Source organism: Motacilla alba, chromosome 1 (genome assembly GCF_015832195.1).
Source record: "Motacilla alba alba isolate MOTALB_02 chromosome 1, Motacilla_alba_V1.0_pri, whole genome shotgun sequence".
Classification (NCBI taxonomy): domain Eukaryota; kingdom Metazoa; phylum Chordata; class Aves; order Passeriformes; family Motacillidae; genus Motacilla; species Motacilla alba.
This window is the reverse complement of record NC_052016.1, coordinates 30,998,579-31,015,423: the sequence shown is the minus strand read 5'-3', so window position 1 is coordinate 31,015,423 and position 16,845 is coordinate 30,998,579. Positions and strand designations below refer to the sequence as shown.

At 45.7% G+C, this 16,845-nt stretch overlaps 2 protein-coding genes across 13 annotated transcripts in view; one reads left to right on the top strand and one right to left on the bottom strand.

Moving 5' to 3' along the window:
- Nucleotides 1–9,021, top strand: part of CFAP44 (cilia and flagella associated protein 44) — a 44,094-nt gene extending 35,073 nt beyond the window's left edge. For all 5 annotated transcript variants that reach the window (XM_038136857.1, XM_038136848.1, XM_038136867.1 and 2 more), the window contains 8 exons: nucleotides 19–214; nucleotides 1,208–1,318; nucleotides 2,809–2,939; nucleotides 4,052–4,168; nucleotides 4,735–4,936; nucleotides 5,636–5,796; nucleotides 6,572–6,706; nucleotides 7,221–9,021. In XM_038136857.1, coding sequence (XP_037992785.1) covers nucleotides 19–214; nucleotides 1,208–1,318; nucleotides 2,809–2,939; nucleotides 4,052–4,168; nucleotides 4,735–4,936; nucleotides 5,636–5,796; nucleotides 6,572–6,706; nucleotides 7,221–7,355 — 1,188 coding nt within the window. In that variant the 3' untranslated portion in view covers nucleotides 7,356–9,021. The remainder of the gene's footprint in view (nucleotides 1–18; nucleotides 215–1,207; nucleotides 1,319–2,808; nucleotides 2,940–4,051; nucleotides 4,169–4,734; nucleotides 4,937–5,635; nucleotides 5,797–6,571; nucleotides 6,707–7,220) is intronic.
- A 149-nt stretch (nucleotides 9,022–9,170) lies between these two features.
- Nucleotides 9,171–16,845, bottom strand: part of BOC (BOC cell adhesion associated, oncogene regulated) — a 55,912-nt gene continuing 48,237 nt past the window's right edge. For 6 of the 8 annotated variants that reach the window (XM_038136953.1, XM_038136923.1, XM_038136902.1 and 3 more), the window contains exons 10-20: nucleotides 16,562–16,672; nucleotides 15,579–15,656; nucleotides 15,176–15,382; nucleotides 14,171–14,352; nucleotides 12,944–13,049; nucleotides 12,637–12,759; nucleotides 11,806–12,027; nucleotides 11,194–11,420; nucleotides 10,529–10,608; nucleotides 9,722–9,915; nucleotides 9,171–9,387 (exon numbers count right to left, since the gene is read on the bottom strand). In XM_038136953.1, the coding sequence (XP_037992881.1) occupies nucleotides 9,203–9,387; nucleotides 9,722–9,915; nucleotides 10,529–10,608; nucleotides 11,194–11,420; nucleotides 11,806–12,027; nucleotides 12,637–12,759; nucleotides 12,944–13,049; nucleotides 14,171–14,352; nucleotides 15,176–15,382; nucleotides 15,579–15,656; nucleotides 16,562–16,672 (1,715 nt within the window). In that variant the 3' untranslated portion in view covers nucleotides 9,171–9,202. The remainder of the gene's footprint in view (nucleotides 9,388–9,721; nucleotides 9,916–10,528; nucleotides 10,609–11,193; nucleotides 11,421–11,805; nucleotides 12,028–12,636; nucleotides 12,760–12,943; nucleotides 13,050–14,170; nucleotides 14,353–15,175; nucleotides 15,383–15,578; nucleotides 15,657–16,561; nucleotides 16,673–16,845) is intronic. The other 2 variants (XM_038136933.1, XM_038136944.1) reach the window with 1 other exon arrangement.

Below are 16,845 nucleotides of genomic sequence, written 5' to 3'. Positions count from 1 at the left end.
AGTTTTTTGTTTGTTTAGTCAAAATTGAAGAGCTACCTTGCACAAATGGAGGATAGAAAGTGTGAGATTGTAATGCTTGAAGAACGTGAGAAAGCTCTTTATGCCAGCTTCGAAGCATCCCTTGGAGAAAACAATGAATTCGCTGATGTTCTGACTGATATTTTAAAGAAGAAAGTTGAGTGTGTGGAAAAAGAAGAAGTAGGAAGAGAAGCAGGTTGGAGATTTTGTTCTTTTTGCTTTATGGATTTGTTATACATATTTCCATGTTTCGACATGTGGTCGAGTACTTGTCTCTCGGTCTAGCTGGAGCCCTGAGTACACACAACACTCCAGTCAGTTCAAAAACCCATAGGTCAGACCTACCCAGATTTGTTTATGGACTGACAATGTGTTCTATGGCTGTCATCTTGAATGATAACAATGATGTCATTCAGTTTCTAACATGACTGCAGTTGGTCTGATAACAGATCCTGCAATTTACATCCTGTAAGTCAATACCAAGGACTGATAATTGGTAAGAGGAAGAGGCACAGCTTTAAATAGGTGCTTCCCATGCTGTACCAATGGGAGCTATGGATAAGTGATTAGTCTGTAGCATTTGTGATATTCTGCTCTAATCTGTCCACTGACTAATGAGAGATCATAAACCTAATCTGCAATCATCACAGGACTAAACATATTACAAAAGGATTTCATTCATCTCAGGTGACTCAGTTTTAAGCTGTTAAAGCTAGGCAGTCCTACTGAGCTAAAATACTTGTGCTCTCTCTGACTTGACTTTTGATTTCAAGTGGGACATGATTAGCAAAAAGTGCAGACAATGGTGATGTTTTATGACAGATTTGTGCTTCCATATTCTGCTTGGTTTATGAATATCTCTGGTAGAATAGTAAACCCACACTGTTTAAGTTCCTAACACATATAAAGAGAGGAAATATGTTGAAGATAAGTCCCAAAAACATGGGCTGCATCTGTGCCTGTTCTACAACTAGGTCATCTCTCTCTCTCTCTCTCTTTTTCCCTTTTTTCTTTTTCCTTTCCGTGAAAACATCACATCAGATCAATGCAATAGGCACAAGATGCCTGGATTAACATATCAGCAGAATGATCTTTCATGGGTTGCTGTGCTTGTGTTCACCAGCACATTGGCTTAATGCATAGCTGGTGAGTCTGGAGAGTTTTGCAAGCCAGTGCCTGTTTCTTTCAGGTGAACAAAATGAGAATAAAGAGGAGGATGATGAAAAGCCTGACTTAAAGACTGATGAAGAAAATTGTGGATCTGAAAGCATAGTCTTTTATGACTCAGTTTGCCCAGAAGGTACCTAAGCTGTTAGTTCCTTGTGTTAACTTGTTGTTTAGCTTTAGGGGCACCATCATGTGTTTGAAAAGAAAACATAGATTTTTAAAATTATTCACTGCATGGTAAAGTCATGAAGGGCTGGAATGTGTGTAACCCTTCTGTGTGCAGCATTTTTCCCTGGGAAACTTGGGTCAAGACAATAAAACTGCTGGTTTCAGTTAGTGTAGACTACCCTAATTAAAAAAGTTTGGTAAAATAAAACATAGCTAAGCACTAAGAATTAATTATTTTGTGTAAAGAAGCCTTCACCATTTCACAGGTGTTATCCGGAGAGAAAAGGCTCCTCTCTGGATTGGAGCAGTGGCAAGGCTGTAGCTGATCTCTGGAAACCATCTGTGTTGCCTGGCTGGATCCTTCTCTGTTCAGGGAAATTCTGAGGGGATCCTCATGCTGTTAATTGAAACTCTTTGTTACCACCTCGTGGATTTATGCAGCAATTGCCTGTTGCTAGGCCGTTCTGAAAAGTTAGTAGCTTTATTTTGCAGAATCCTGTTCATTTGTGAATTCAAAAAAGGCAGGCAACCTCTCTCCCTCCTTTTCTTTTGTAAAGCTTAGCTAATTTAGGATGTTGTTTTTAAAAAAAACAGTCTTTGAGTGATGTGTCAGTGACCGTGTAACAGCACTGCTTCATTTTCAAGTTCTAACTAACCTACAATTCACCTTCCTTTTTTTTTAAATTGGCTTTTAAAATAATTTCCACAAATCAAATTTTTTATTAATTCCTTGTTCATCTTGTTTTTCAGTAGAATGTTGGGAAGAAATAAAGATTTTTATTTCTTACTTAAAATGTCCAAATTGCTAATTTAATAGGGTAATTACATGTTGCATTAGCATGTTTGTCTCTTTATGTGGAGATTTTTTTTGCCTTTATTGGGCTCTCTTTTTTATTATTATGCCTGCTGATTTGGGCATAACTATGCATTTGCTAAGCATTACTGAAATCGCAGTACTAGGTAGAAATTCACTGATCTTCCTTACCATGACACTGGTTCTATGAAATACAGCTTTGTTTACAAGTAGAGCTATAAATGATGCCTACAGCAAGTTCATAATTTATAGTGAAGGGTGCTACGGAGAAACAACTATGTGTTCACATAATTGAGGATTTTACTGTAACACGTATTAACTACTGAAATTGCATTGCTTACAAAAGCTAATTTTTGAGCACTTGCCTTTAATGCTGGCTTTGATGCATTTAATCTGACTTCTGGAAACAAGCTGCCTTGACTGAATGTAAAGAAGAAAGAGATCCATCCAAGACATTCAGCCTTTCATGGAGGCACGTAGCCCATGGTTTTATGTTTAAGGAAGCTCTAGGGAACCAAACCCATGGTGTTATTATGGGGAATGCTGGGAATGTGCACAGCAGGAGAAGGTACCAGCTCTACTCAGTAACTCCAGAGTAGTCACAGTGAAAGTAAGCTCTTCTTTGACCCTTTCTATCTCAGGCTGCAGTGAGGATCTCTTCCTGAACACCATCCAGCTCCGGCAGCAGCGGATAGGCATTGAGAAAGCTTTAGAAGAGGAGAAGAAAGTTGCTGCTGACCTCAAAAAGGAATATAATGCTTTGGCCATAAAGGTATTGTAGTGTTTTCTCAGAAAGTATCAGAATGTTCAATGTAGTGCTAGTGATTAGTGCTGGTCTAAGATTTAAAAACAGAATCCTGACTCTCTGAGAGGCCTCTGTTTGGGAAGAGGTATCTGTGGTAGCACAGAGGCAGGAGGCAGCTCAACATGGGTCACCTGTTCTCCTGAAAAGGGTAAATCAAGTTGGTCCAACCTTAGCTTTCATGGGCTGGATCCAGGGTTTAGGTCAGTTCCTTCCCCACTGTCTAACCTCATGCAGCAGCAGGAACTGGATTCTCTGGTTCAGATGAAACACATGGTGTGGTCTGGCCTATCCTCTCTGTGTGTGTATGGGAACAGAGATTGAAGAATACTAACTTAAATCCAGGTTAAAATAAATGCATAAAAATTCCCTTCTTCCATCTATTTCTTTTGCTTTTAGTTATTTTCCATTGCTCTTTGTCACAGGTAATCACTGAATAAACTTATGGTACAAATTTTCCATTTTACTTTTTTGAACTTCTGCATTCATTAAGAAATTTGATTTCTACTGATTAAAAATATCTTATTTTGAAGGGTTATCGGGAAGAGAGAGGGAGCTACCAAATTAACATTATGCAAGTCTTGTGCTTTTTTTGTCTCAAAAATGTTCCATCAAGCATGCTTATCATACAACATTTTTTAGTTTTTAAAGTCTTTCCTAAGTGCCAGCTGCCACATATTCACCCTGGGGCATGACATTTGAGTCTGAATTGTTTCTTTCTCATGCAGAATCAATAAGCATTTCCAGGCATAACACAATAAAAATTATCTTGCAGGCTCTGTAGATCTACAAGTGTTTTAGATGCTAAACAAAGCAGCTGTCTCTTGATACATACAGGTCAGCTCTAAGGAGACATTCACGAGTGTACACGTGTGCAGAGGTATTCAGGTTAGAATTTTGCTTGAATATATGTAGATAATCCTTGGGTTTGCCTGTGAAACTCACCTATTATATGTAGTTTAAAAAAAGCACATTTTTATATACTTCTTTCCCTTTGGATCAGGAACTCTAACAGAACCTTGTTGCCCTATGTATTCTTAGTATCACAGGATTTTGTTTGTCCACAATTTGTCCTCCTGCAGGCAAAAGAAATAGAAACCAGTCTGGACACAACAAACAGGGAACTGGAGGCCTTTCAGTGGGAAAAGCTGCACAAACTGAATGAGCTGGATGTAGTTGTGCCTTTGAGACTCCATCAGGTAATTCAAGATGCTGTGCATCTGCACGTGCAGAGTAGCCTGTGTACATCTAAACAATGGTGTTACTGTTTTTGGGGCCCTTAGTTCTTGATTCACTGTCTCTGGGAAGGAAGTGCCATTAACTGAACTTCATGCTGCTATTTCCTCTAGAATTCCCTTTTTTTCCCCTTCTCCTGTACTGACAGAAATGAGGTAAGGACAGGCAGGCTGGCCCATAGCTGAAATGTGCTTAGTCTTCAAGTTCTGAATAGGTTTGGCATGGTATTCTCCTTCAGGTCCATACCTACTGATATTCTGCTGGGGAAAAAAAAATGAAACGCCTCCCCTGAAAAACAAATTTAAAAAATCCCCCAAAAGTATTGAAACTAATGGGAATTCTGCCCAATTCAGTAATGTCAGATTGAATACAATGCATTCATTCACACAATTCCCTGGCCTAAAAAAAGAGTCGTGCCCATGCTCACCTCCCTCACTAATTCTCTATTGCTTACACATTTTATATAAAGAGATCTCCATCGCCCTTGATACATAAAGCCAGCCTTGCTTATTTCTGGCTGCTTTTGCAGGTGCAGTGCTTGGTTGATGGGGAGATGCCCCATGACTTCTCCCAGACTTTAGTATTTACCAACCAGTCCTTGCAGTACCTGCAGAAGAGAATTGTGGTCCTACGTAATGAAAAGATAATGCAAAGAGAGATCCATAAGAAGTCCAAGGAGCAACATAAGCAGCTTCTCCAGGACAAAAAGGAGATGGAGATGGAGATTCAAGGTGAGTAACAGAGACTCTGAACAACACAGCATTGCTAATGTTCCTTCTGTCTCTCTCACTGGCTGTGGGTAACTCACCACGTCTGGCTCTATACTCTATACTGGCTCTATACTATCACAGAGGGTTACTGCAGAAAATGGAACAGATCAAGGGCGCTGTTTTGATGGAGTAGCAGTTCTCCAGCATTGCAGAGTCATCAGGCTGTGTGAAATAATTTGGGAACTTAGTATGAGCTGAGTGAGATGAGACACTGGAAGACTGGACACATATTTGCTATTTCTGCTTGTAAACCAGAACTCCTCGGATAAAAGTAGTTTCTTCAAAGATACATAAGCTTTTTCTGGTAACTTCCTCCCTTTTGGAACATCTGAAGAAGGAAACAAGGCCTATTCAAATCAGTTTCCCAACAGCCGAACCAAAAGTTGTGTCTAGCACCCCCAGACCTGCAGAGGCCCTATACAGCCTGTGGTGTGAGTGGTTTACTAGGACCGGCTTAGAGCGTGGCTTGGTGACCACACAGGCATGATCATGGGCAAGGACAAGTGGCATGACTCAGCTGTGAGCTCTGTGTAGTTTTTTGTGAATTATTTATTACAGAGCAAATACCAAAGGGCTCAGACAAAAATCTGAGATAAGGCAGGAATTCTTGTAAACCAATGAATGACAGTGCTGCCATTTGTGCCAATGTCCCTCTGTTAGGACTGGAGGAGAGGTGCAATAATCTGATGATGGAGAAGTTTGGTCGGCTCGTTGATTTTGAAGCAGTTCAAGTACACTCTGTTAATATACCCATGGAGCAGATGAAAGTGAGAATAATGGAGAAAGAGTATGAGCATTTCGTGGAGCTCAAAGAATGGGAGGTAAGCAGCAGGAAGAGGAGGACACAACACATGTGTTGTGATGATCTGTTGAGGCTTCGTTTTCCTGGAGACTGAAAAGTTACACTAAAATCTTTTGTCAACTTGCTCGTTTGATTTTTTTCACTTGTCCTTAACAGACCATAGTGTTCAACTCCAATTTCCCATCATCATTGCTACCTCTACTCCAGTTGCTGGTGCACATCCTATTTTTCACTGAGGTAGTTGATCTCTCTGTTTTGCTTTCCTCAAACACATTGTCCTACTTCATTCCCTACATGAAGCTCTTGCAAAATGCTTTTCTCTGATTCTCAGGTGGCATTCAGCACCTCCTGCCTTCTCTCAGTGCCTCTGGTGACAAACTTTGAGTATGGGGCAGGCTCTGGCTCATGCGTGGGGTGCCAATCTGTGCAGTCTGAGAAGTTCATGTCTCCATTTGGTGGGGCCTAGGACTCAGCTGCTGCAGTGCAAGCAAGCAACACGCTTATGCTGCCTTTACAGAAGAGCACAGGAGGGTACCAAAATACTATGTACCTGATGGCTTTCTTTTTCTCACACTTTTGCCTAACTGCTTTACTTACTTTGGCATTTGTAATTTAGATATATTAAAACCAATAAGATAACACTGCACTAAAGGTACTGTGTGGCTGATCCTGCCAGGTGGTGTGGCAGGATCAGTCTGTTGTTTACCTGTGACATTTACATTGTGCTTCACTTCTTCCCCACTCCACACTTTTTGTCCTCTCTCATCCCAGATCAACTTTTTACATCTTTCTAGGAAAGAATTGTAGTCCTGCAGCATCAGCTAATGAAGCTGACAAGAGAAAACACCAGCAAGCTGCAGCAGCTGAACAGGTTTTGCCATGAAAAGCATCAGCTTGAAACTGAGCTGGAATCACTGACAACTGGTCAGGTGAGCCTTGTAGCCACTGCAGTGCTTGCAGGTTTGGCACTGTTCAAAAATGGGTAAGGGATCATCTGGCCCTCCCCAGCTCCATGGTCTCACATCCTGCTCTGTAGTCAACAGTTTAGGCTAGGAATGGGACAGGCTGAATGGCTGCTCCATACCTTACCATCTCTGCAATTTCTAACTTTGCTGCTTTCTAAGACTGAAACAAACTAATTTCTAATTAAACTATGCCTTGAAGGAGTTAAAAGAATATTTCTTTGTTACTTGTAAACAGTCATATTACACTCATGTAACAGCATTACAATGAGAAGTGGATTTATTGTTCTGTACCAGGGAGTAAGTCTAAGTTAATAAACCTTCACTCTTTCACATAGTTCTGACTAAGGTGGGGAAAAGTCATGGGTATGTCCTGGTTCTTGGAAAGCTTCCCTTTCCCTGTTTGAAATAAATTTCCACTGTTCATTCTCCATGTTTTATAGGAGCCATTTTTTTCCTCTCCATGTTTTTTTCTCTACAGGGTGGAGAATTTGAGGGCACTCGAAGTGCTGACATCAAAGAGACAGCCTCGCTGGAGTCACGGCTCAGGCACATGACTCGTGAGGTGGCCCTTCTGAGAGAGGAAATCAGCCAAGGCAGAGTAGATGAGATGTAGAAGAGCTCGCTTTCCTTAGCAGAAAATGTGGGTGTCTCTTTCTACAAGCTTTACCACAGGACTTCCTGTTCAGAAATAGTAACTAACAATCTAAGTCACCCTTAAAATTAACTGTGGCAGCAGTTATGCCTGGAAGTGCAAAATTAATTGTTTCGGCTATCCAGGAGTTTCGTTGTAAAGGGTTGCATTTGTTTTTTCTATCAAAATATGACTGTAACAACGTATTTAGAATAAAAGATAGTAAATAAAATGACTAAATACTGTTATCAGTCCATTGCAGAGGGTTGCACTGGACAAGGTGTGCGGTGTGTGTCCATGCGTGTGCATAATGTCTATGTCTGTCTTCAAACAAGTGGCTGTGGAAAGCTGGTTTGAAGTTTCCTTGGGGCAAATATTTATCCTCAAAAATGGTAAAAGAAGTCTGCCTCAAGCAAGCATTTGTTACTGCTGAGCAGCAGTGGCCCTGCTCTGCTAACTGAGCTAGTTAAGAGTCCAAGGATACACTACTGGCCAGCAGACAACAAAGGGGCCTTTCTCCTCAGGGAAGGACGTGGCATTTACAGGCAGAAGGAGGGTGTAACAATGCAAAGTCAGCCTGTAATTCCACTGGCTTGCAGCTGCCTGATCAGTCAGAGGGCCAAGCTCTGTGTGTTTTCAGGTGTTGCTCTTTTTTGCCTCCCTCATTTGGTGTGGTGGCAGTATGTGATCATTTACAGCACTTACTGTGCCTGATTGTGAAATCTTCCTTCCATCCCCAGGCTGGAGGGGTTGTTTTCTTCCCATGCAAGGCTCCTGAGATGCTCATTTATAACTGAATAAATTAAACAACCTCCAGCTGCTCTTGCTGTTCCTCCCCATTTCCCACCTCTTGCCACAGGTCTTGGTGTCTCTGTCTGGTGTATGCTCAGCAGGGATCCAGCCATATCCCAGCCAGGCACAAGAACTTCCTGCTGGTCCCAGCACAAGCGTGTGAATGGTGCTTGTGCAGCCTACCCTTACAGGGCGTCCCTGCGGAGGAATACACCTGGTGCTGGGAGCTCTTGTGCAGCTGCAGGTTGTGCCCTGGGAGGTAGGAAATGGCTGGAGCCCCAGGCGCGGGGCTGTCTGGCACCAATCCCTTGCCTAACAACGGGCAAGGACATACAGTGCCAGCTGGGTAACCACATTCCCAGAGACTCAGCTGGAGACATGGAACAAGACCCCAGACTCAGCATCACTGGTGACTATTTGGAAAACTCTAACTGCAGGAAAATGTCACCTTTCCTCAGGTGTCCTGCTTGCTGTATGTCTGCAAGTGAAAAAGAAAAGGCTCATTCTGGATGAGGAATAAGCTTAGAGCCAGGCACAGCAAAGACTAAAGCCTTTATTTTAGATGTTAAAGTGTGGATTTGTCTTTACAGATAGGCAGCTGCAGATGGCGTGTATGTGAAAGGTTGTTTAAGTTGATTAGGCAGAATGCATACTCCAGTCCATTCACAGGAGTGTGTTCCTGGAACAAACTTTCCTGTGGGGGAAAGGAAAAGAACTTTCGGGCAGCATTATTTGTTGTGTAACCCCCGCTGCAAGAGGGTGCCAGCAGCTCTGTTTGGACCCATATCCTGCAGTATCCCTTGTCCAGCTGTTTCCATCGTGTGCTTTGATGGTGCTACCAAGAGCTGCTGCCTTGTTTCCTGGGTCCTGTTCCTGTGACCTTGCTGAGGATGCCTTCTGTCTCCATAGGATTATAAAAGGCACATATACATCTATATACAAGTGCATAAATATATAAATAGGGGTGTTATACAAAAATAAATACCCTTTCTCTTTTTCTCTTTAGAATAAGTCTTTTGCAAAAGGCAGCTTGGTCTCTAGCTGGTGGGAGGATGAGTCTCTAAGGGTCTCAGTGGTGGAGGGCTGCTGTTCAGATGTCTTGGTAGGTCCTGACCCAAAGATGTGATCACCGGACTCTGGGCATGGAGATCTCCTCTGGACTGGCAGCAGTCTAGACTTTCTACCTCTTCAACTGGCACTAGCCCTAAGCAGCAAGGGCTTCCTAAGGGGGAAAGGAGCAAGAAATTATTACAATGCACACTGGAAAGAGAGATACAGTGGGAGGTTTCAAGTCAACAGTTCACTTTATGAGGAAGGGTACTCTGATCAAAGAGGAAGATCTGCATTCTGAAAGTCCGTGTGGGAATTCAGTGCCATGATCACACAAAATAAGTTTGATCTGTACTACAGGGGTGGATCAATGGATTAGGTCCTAGGGAGATGGATTCCTATCACTTGAATGCAAGCCATCAGAAAGGCTCTGCAGTGAGATTTCCCCTCAAGTGCAGCCTAACATGATGAGATGAAGGAGGCATGGCATTTTCCAAACCACTGACCTTGGTGGAAGAGGGTATCCCGTCGAGCATCCAGGCTAGGGCCTCCCACTTTGCTTCCTATGACTGGATGATGGAGGCCAGCAAAGTGCTCTTGAAGGTGAGGACAGTCATCTTGTGGCTGAAGCAGCTGGTGAGTGGAGTCATCTGGGACACTGTAGAGGAAAGAGTTGTCTTCTGTTCTGGAGCGGGGCAATCTGGGGAAGCAGGCAAAGAGGTTTAGTGTTCCTTGAAAGATATAACTCATGTCATGTGTCAGCCAGCTCATCAATGCTGTGACACAGAACATTCCTAAATGAAGGGAGGAGCAGAAATAGTGATGTACTTGTGGTATGGGAATGAGGTGATGTGAGACCTGGTATCCGTGACCCGACAGCTGGTGAGTGCCATAGGAGCTGAGAGGAATAGTGCCTCACAGGGAGCATGGTAATGAAGGATGTCTGAACAGTGAGACACAAAGCACTCACAGGTGGGCAGATTCTGGGGCAGCTGTTTATCAACATCAATCACAGATGTTTGCTTCTCTCATCCTGATCTTCAGTCTCTCACTTAGTAACAGGAAGAGGAAAAGGGGACAGAGGGGAGTAGGTTTTGGCCACCTCTACAATTATATTATTCCTTCCTGAAATCCTAAGAGAAATGAGTTGTGTGAAGAGAATTTAGACCAAGGCATCCTAGTGCTGGAGCATGGATTTGTTTTTCAAGAGCTGGGACAGATAGGAGTGTATTGAGGGCAGGCCTTTGTGAGCATGTAGTCTTATGGGTCCCAGTACATTGTTCCACCCTCCCTCTCCACAGGCCAGGACTCACCTGGAGGGCTGGCAGTCTTGCTGGGCACTCCCATTCTGCACCACTCTTGCCTGCAGCAAGGCGTTGGTCTCCTCGTTTGACTGAAAGGAGAGAGAAGGATTCTTAGCAGAGCAATGGCACACAGCAGCATTAAGAGGCAGGTGCTGATCTGTGAGCCAGAGCCCTGGGGCAGACCACTGAAGCTCTTACAACAGAAGGCAGAAAAAGCCAAAACTGTTTCTTTTGCTACTGAGGGCAGTGAAACTGAGCACTGAAAAACTCACGTTACAATTATTGCTGAATGAGTGGGGGATAAGCAATTTATAGTCTCAGCTCTGGCACTGCCTCTTACCCTTTTACAGACAGAGTCCTCAGCACTGTCAGTCCCTGTGAGCTTTGCTCAGGGGACACAGGAACTGTTCCCGTAAGAGTCACCTTTTCTCACTGCCTCCTCCATACTTAAGAGGCACCTAGCCCAAGAAACCATCACTTCACCTGTGTTTTGGAGACCTTCCTGTTCCCAGCATGTCTCGGACTTCACTACAAAGGGGAAATCTCTTTTGGTAAGCCAGCCTTGCCACTTCTACCTGCTGCAAAGTTGCCAGCCATGCCTGGAGAAGCCGTCTCACTGCAAGCGTGGCCTCCACCTCATGACGACCAGCTCTTGATTCCAGGTATGGACTCACCTGTGGCATTTCATCGGGGCTGTAATCTCGGGGCTTGGTGCTTGTGTACCCCACTCCTGCGGAGGTGCAGATGCCATTCAGATGTGCCCTGCTGGCATAGGGCTGCCCATTAAGAAAGGGATGTCCATTGGCACGAGGAGCAGGGATGCCTCTCAGAGGCACCATGGTGTACTGGCAGGAAGACACCAGCAGCCCTGCTCCTGGGAAGCTCATGTCAATGGTTTGCTCTGCAGAGGGAAGGAAAAGAAAGACTGAGGCAAAAAACAGAGGTAAAGTCAAACTTGTTGAAGCTCAGCATGTATAGGATTAGGCTGTCCTATCAGGCAGCTATTTTGGCACCCAAAGCACTCTTGGAGATAAATGGTGAAAAGGAGCCCTTCCCCCTAGTCCCAGAGGTTCCTTTGCAACAAGGCAAGCAGGACAAGGGACAAACAGTGGCCTTTGTCTATATGGGGTTCCACAAGACATCTGAGACTTGCCCTCTGTCCATCCCTTCCCTGCTTCCCAGAACTCCCTCACATTTTGGATATTTGATGCAACTAAACCCTGGGTCAGATTTGATCCACAGGCAAACCATATCCTGTAAATCAGCCCCCAAGAAACAACCCTTACTCTGCTTGGACCAAGCTCTCCAAAGGCAAAAGGGGATGAAAGCCACAATGAGGAGGACGATGGATCCCAGCACAACGCCTACAATCAAGTATGGCAAGTCGCTGGAACGGGCCACCATGGTTCCTGTCCCCAGGCCACTGTGCCCACCACTGAGTGGGGGACGCTGCTGAGGGGACACTGTGGAGGGTGGAAGACGACCTGGCAGACCAAGAGACTTCCGAGCTGTGGAAAGAGGAGAAAGAGAACGTTAGAGACATGGCAGATGGCACAGCAGTCCAGGGATGTTAATGCTGCTGTGGAGTGGCCAGACTTCTATGGTGGCTTTAAAGAAGCACTCCTGGATGACAGGAATCCTAGGGTGATGCATATGACAGTACAGACAAGGCCTCTGTGCCTGGCTCACAGCTCTGCCAGATCTGCTCGTGGACTGCTCAAGCAAAAGCAAATCCAAAATAGCTGCTCCAAAGCACACACTTGGACTTAATGCTGTTTCTGTCATGACAGTGCAGCTGCTTTGAAGACAACATGAGGCCTTCTTCTAACGCAACATGGAGTTCAGCACAACAAGGGAAAGTGAGCCCTTCTGCTTCCAGTCACCCCCTATGTGATAGGAAAACAAAAGGCAACTGCTGCTCTGAGGGACAGCAATGGACTCTGTACAAGGTGTGAGCACAGACCGGGCACACTGATCAATAGCATGGACAACCCTGTGTTTCTCTTCTCTCCAGTGCTGCCTCCACCACTTCACTGGAGCTTGGGTAACGCACTGTCAGGCAGGGATGGTTCCTGCCCTGCGCAAGGCAGGAGCTGTGCTCCTGGGAATCCACTTACCTTTGGTTTCACAGATCATCACGTTGCTGAACTCGCTTTCACCTCCCTCATTGAAGCACTGCATCTTAATGTCATACGAGGTCTCTGGCTGCAGGTGGCTGATGGAGTGCCAGTACCGATCTCCTGAGGAGGAAACAAACACATGGAGCTCTTAACTTCCTCAGGGAACAGGCAGTTGGCTCAGCTCTGCAGCAATGCCTCGTAAAGCAGCCTGGACAGCCGCTGCCTTTTGTGCACAGGGATCCTTTTGGCTGAGCTGTCTTCCAGCAGGGACCAGTGGTGGGACTGGTCTCTCTATTTCTCCTACCTTCCACCACGTCCTTCTTGTAGTCACTGTCATTGTCACTGTCAGTGGGGCGGTAGTAGATGTAAAATCCATGGATGGGAGTGTTGTTGTTGCTGGCTGGGATATACTGCAGAGAATGGGAGGGAAAGCAGAAATTAGCAGAGATGTCCATGTTCGTATTGTAATGGGTGAGGAGCAGCTGGGATAAATGGGATGGGACAAGAAGATAATCTAGCAGAGGGACCCTCCTTGTGTTGCCATTGGTTTGCACAATGAAGGCTTCCCTACAAAAGCTCAGTGCTACTTTCTACTCTCAAGCTTTGCTTCTCTCAGGTAACAGACAAGCTGTGAATCTGGGCCTGTCACTCCAGGCATCCAGTGCTCTGTTCCCTCTCAGCAGCCACAGCCAGTGATTCACGAGAAAAAAAATCCTGACCCTTCCTCAACAGGAATGAGTGACTCAGCTCAGTATGAGTAAGCACACCATCTTGACTTCGATAGGCTCATGGCTTCCAGACAAACTGGGTCTTGCCATGAATTGGTCGCTCACTGCAGGAGCACTGTGTTTCTGAAGACAGCTCCCTTCCTCCCCCACACCCAGGGCAGTACTGTCCCAGCTCCATGTGTTCTTGCTGTCTTTCACCCATTATTTTATCAGCTACTGTTTGAGCTTAAATGAACAGCAGTGCCCATCCTGCCTTGTGGCAATTTCTGGCTAGAAGCAGCGAGGAGAGCAGTGCATCCCTCTGAATAAGCTCTAAGCTGTTGAAAACACTCAGATCTGGGCTTGTTATCCAAAAGATCCTACCCACTCCTAAAAATCCTCTGGAGTGGACTGCTGTAAATGATTATCAACATTTAGGATTGCTACCCAGCAAATGAGAGTGAAGGACATATCTGCTGGAAAATACTAGGAGAGAGGAGGTGCTAATGGAGCAAGCAGCCACCCCATTCATTGTTCAACTGCTTATTGAACAAAATGGTCGAGAGCCCACAGTTATCCACTGAAATCTTCCTGTATACAATGTGGATTCAGATGGAAAGGGTTTCTTAGGCTCTGTGACTTCCCGCCCTTCTATGTGTCCCAAGCTCAGTCCTCCTTTGGTGGAGGCAGCTATTGGATCCCAGATCCATTTGTGCTGGTGACACGCTCCAGTGTGGTAACCTGGAGGATGTGTAAGCTGGGCAAGGAGCACCTGCACACCTGGTTCTTGCCCCTGCAGCGCTCTCCACCCCCACAAGCCTTACCATCCACTTGAGCATGATGGTGGTCTCGTTGATGGCGTCCGTGAAGGTGATGTAGGGCCCGGCCACGGGGCGCTCGTAGACGCGGTTACTGTACCCAGACACCACGTACGGCCGAGACGCCGCGCTGGGCTCGCTCTCTCCCAGGATGTTCAGCGCCCGGACACGGAATTTATAAGATGTGCCTATGGGAAAAATAGGAAATTGAAAGGTTTGAAAAATTGGAGTTTTCCAAGATTTCTACTGTCAGCATGGCCCTGACTGTGAAGAGGGGCTACATCTCCAGAAGGTGGAGAGCCTACAGCAAGTTTGCTGTGGAAGTACAAACACTGAATGGCCACATTTCAGCCATGTCCTAGGTGGAACCTGTTTTTATTTACCTTCCCTAATTCCCCTCTGGATGGTCCAAAGGTCAGATAGAAGTTTTGGAAGGTGTGCAGGGGGGTTAAGAAATGCCTGAAAGGATATCCTGATCTGAAAGCAAGTACGGAAACGTGTTCTTCCTCTACTCAATGGGAATTAAGTACATAAACATCAGTTCAAAACTCAAATCCTATGTAATTTTTACCCAAAGTTCATTTTACTGATCTTTAGTTTGGGGTAGTTATGTTCCCATTTTAAGCTGTCCAGCTCTGTGATGAAATCTTTTCTCGTGAGAAGTGCAATGGGATTTGTGTGCCCATCTGTCTTGCCTGTGACTAAGGAAAATTGTGTCCTGTCTTGTAAAAGGCAAAAGCAAATGCCTTTAGTAACTGTATCCTGTAATACAGAAAAACATGCCTAAGCCTCCCTGAGGGAGGTCAAACCTATGCTGGTCTCCGCAGCTAGAGAAATTGGAGAAGCATCTGCAGCTTTTTCCCTACACACCTAGGGCAGGAGTCAGGGAAGCTTTGTTTAGCTCACGCATGCCACAGCTGAGCAGGACGTGACAGATGGTTAACCATCCTACGGGGACCCTCCAGCCTTCCTGCAGACCTCCAGGAAGCAGGGAGGAGAGCACCTGCCTACCTTTCTCCAGGCCTGGGATTTCCACAGAGAGGCGAGAGGGAGGAATGTCACTGGTGGCCAGGACCCAGTCTCCCAACTTCTTCAATTTCTTATACTCCACGCGGAAAGACTGGATGGGGAACCCGCCATTACCACGGGGAATCCAGGTCACATACACAGATGTCTCTGAGGCCATGGAGATGGTTGGACGGTCCGGTGCCTCTGGAGCTGCAAGGGACCCAGAAGGACATCAGGATGTGAAACATATTCTTCTCCCCTGTCTGGAGGATCCTATGGCTCAGTGGTATGCAGGTGAAGGACTACCTGCACTGCACCCAGCCACATCCTCTGCAACTCCTGAATGCTCTTCATTAGAGCTGGCACCCCCAAATCCTCATGCCTTTCAGTTTGTGCCCATAAGCACCTTTTACTCCTGCTTGGATCTTGCTCCTTTTCCACTCCTGGCTCAAGTAGGATGACACAAGGTTTGAGGAGTGATCACCTATCATGGGAGGGAAAGCAATGTGAGGGGTAGATGCAGGGCTGGAGACGGAGCAAAAAGCCTGGGTGATGTGGAAACAGTGAGCAGTGGGAGACTGGTGCTGGGGACAACCAAGTGTAGGAGATGGAAACAGAAGAGATTGAGAAGGAACAGCTGAGAAGGAAATAAGGAAAAGTTCTTTAGTGTGGAAATGCAATTTGATAGGAAAACAAAAGATGGGAGGAAAAGAGATGAATGGAGCTATGGATATGAAAATAAAGACAACAAATGAATGAGTATGGGGGAGACTGAAGGATGGGACCTCACAGGATTAGTACTGAAGGAGAGAATTTCACAGAAATGATAAAGGCAATTGTAATGATAGAGCCAACAAATTAGATTGACCAGTAAGGACCTGATGTTTCTCCAGTGCAGCAAGATACCCAAATGGAGCACTCTGCACCTGTAAAATGGGAACTAATTGCCCCTAGCCAGGGCTTGGCTGAGAGAGGAGGATGCCAGGACATGCAGCAACTTGGTCCCCGTTCCTCCCTCACACTCCATCAGCACCCACTGGTGCAGTTTGTTGCTCCTGTGCCTCACACATTCACACATTCCAAGACAGGGCTTTCTGAACCCTCTGTGTGGAACTCAGAAAAAGGCAGTGTTGCTGAGATGTCCTTGCATTAAAGGTGGGGCCAGGCAGTGGGATTTGCCTGCTCTCCAAGACTCCCCTTCTGCCAAGGGCAGTAGCAGGGGTGTCCAAGAAGGACGTCTCCTTAGCAGAAGCCAGAAACCACCCATCCAGCACTGCAGTTTTGATTTACCCAGCAGAGACTTCAACCCCAGCATGGCCTGGCCACTGCCACCCACAAGAGACCCAGCACCCCTCACTCTCCCCAGTGCAAGTTCAGGGAGGGCCTTACGGGACAGACGGCTGTTGTCAGCCTGGTTACTGCTCTGGGTGCTCGTGCCTGGGTCATCCCTCTGGATCTGCTGCTCTTTGCTGGCAACAATCTCTGGTTTTGGGCGCCGGCCTGTGCAGAAGGGAGAGATGGCATCAGTAACAAAGAGATGCACTCAGAATTAACTTTTGCTGCGATGAGGAAAGCAAATAGTCCCAGACAGGATGTGGAGGTAAGTACCTCCCGGACTCTTAATGGCCCTAGGGGCTCAGCCTGCTGGCAGGAACGAAAGCTAAAGGGTCAGA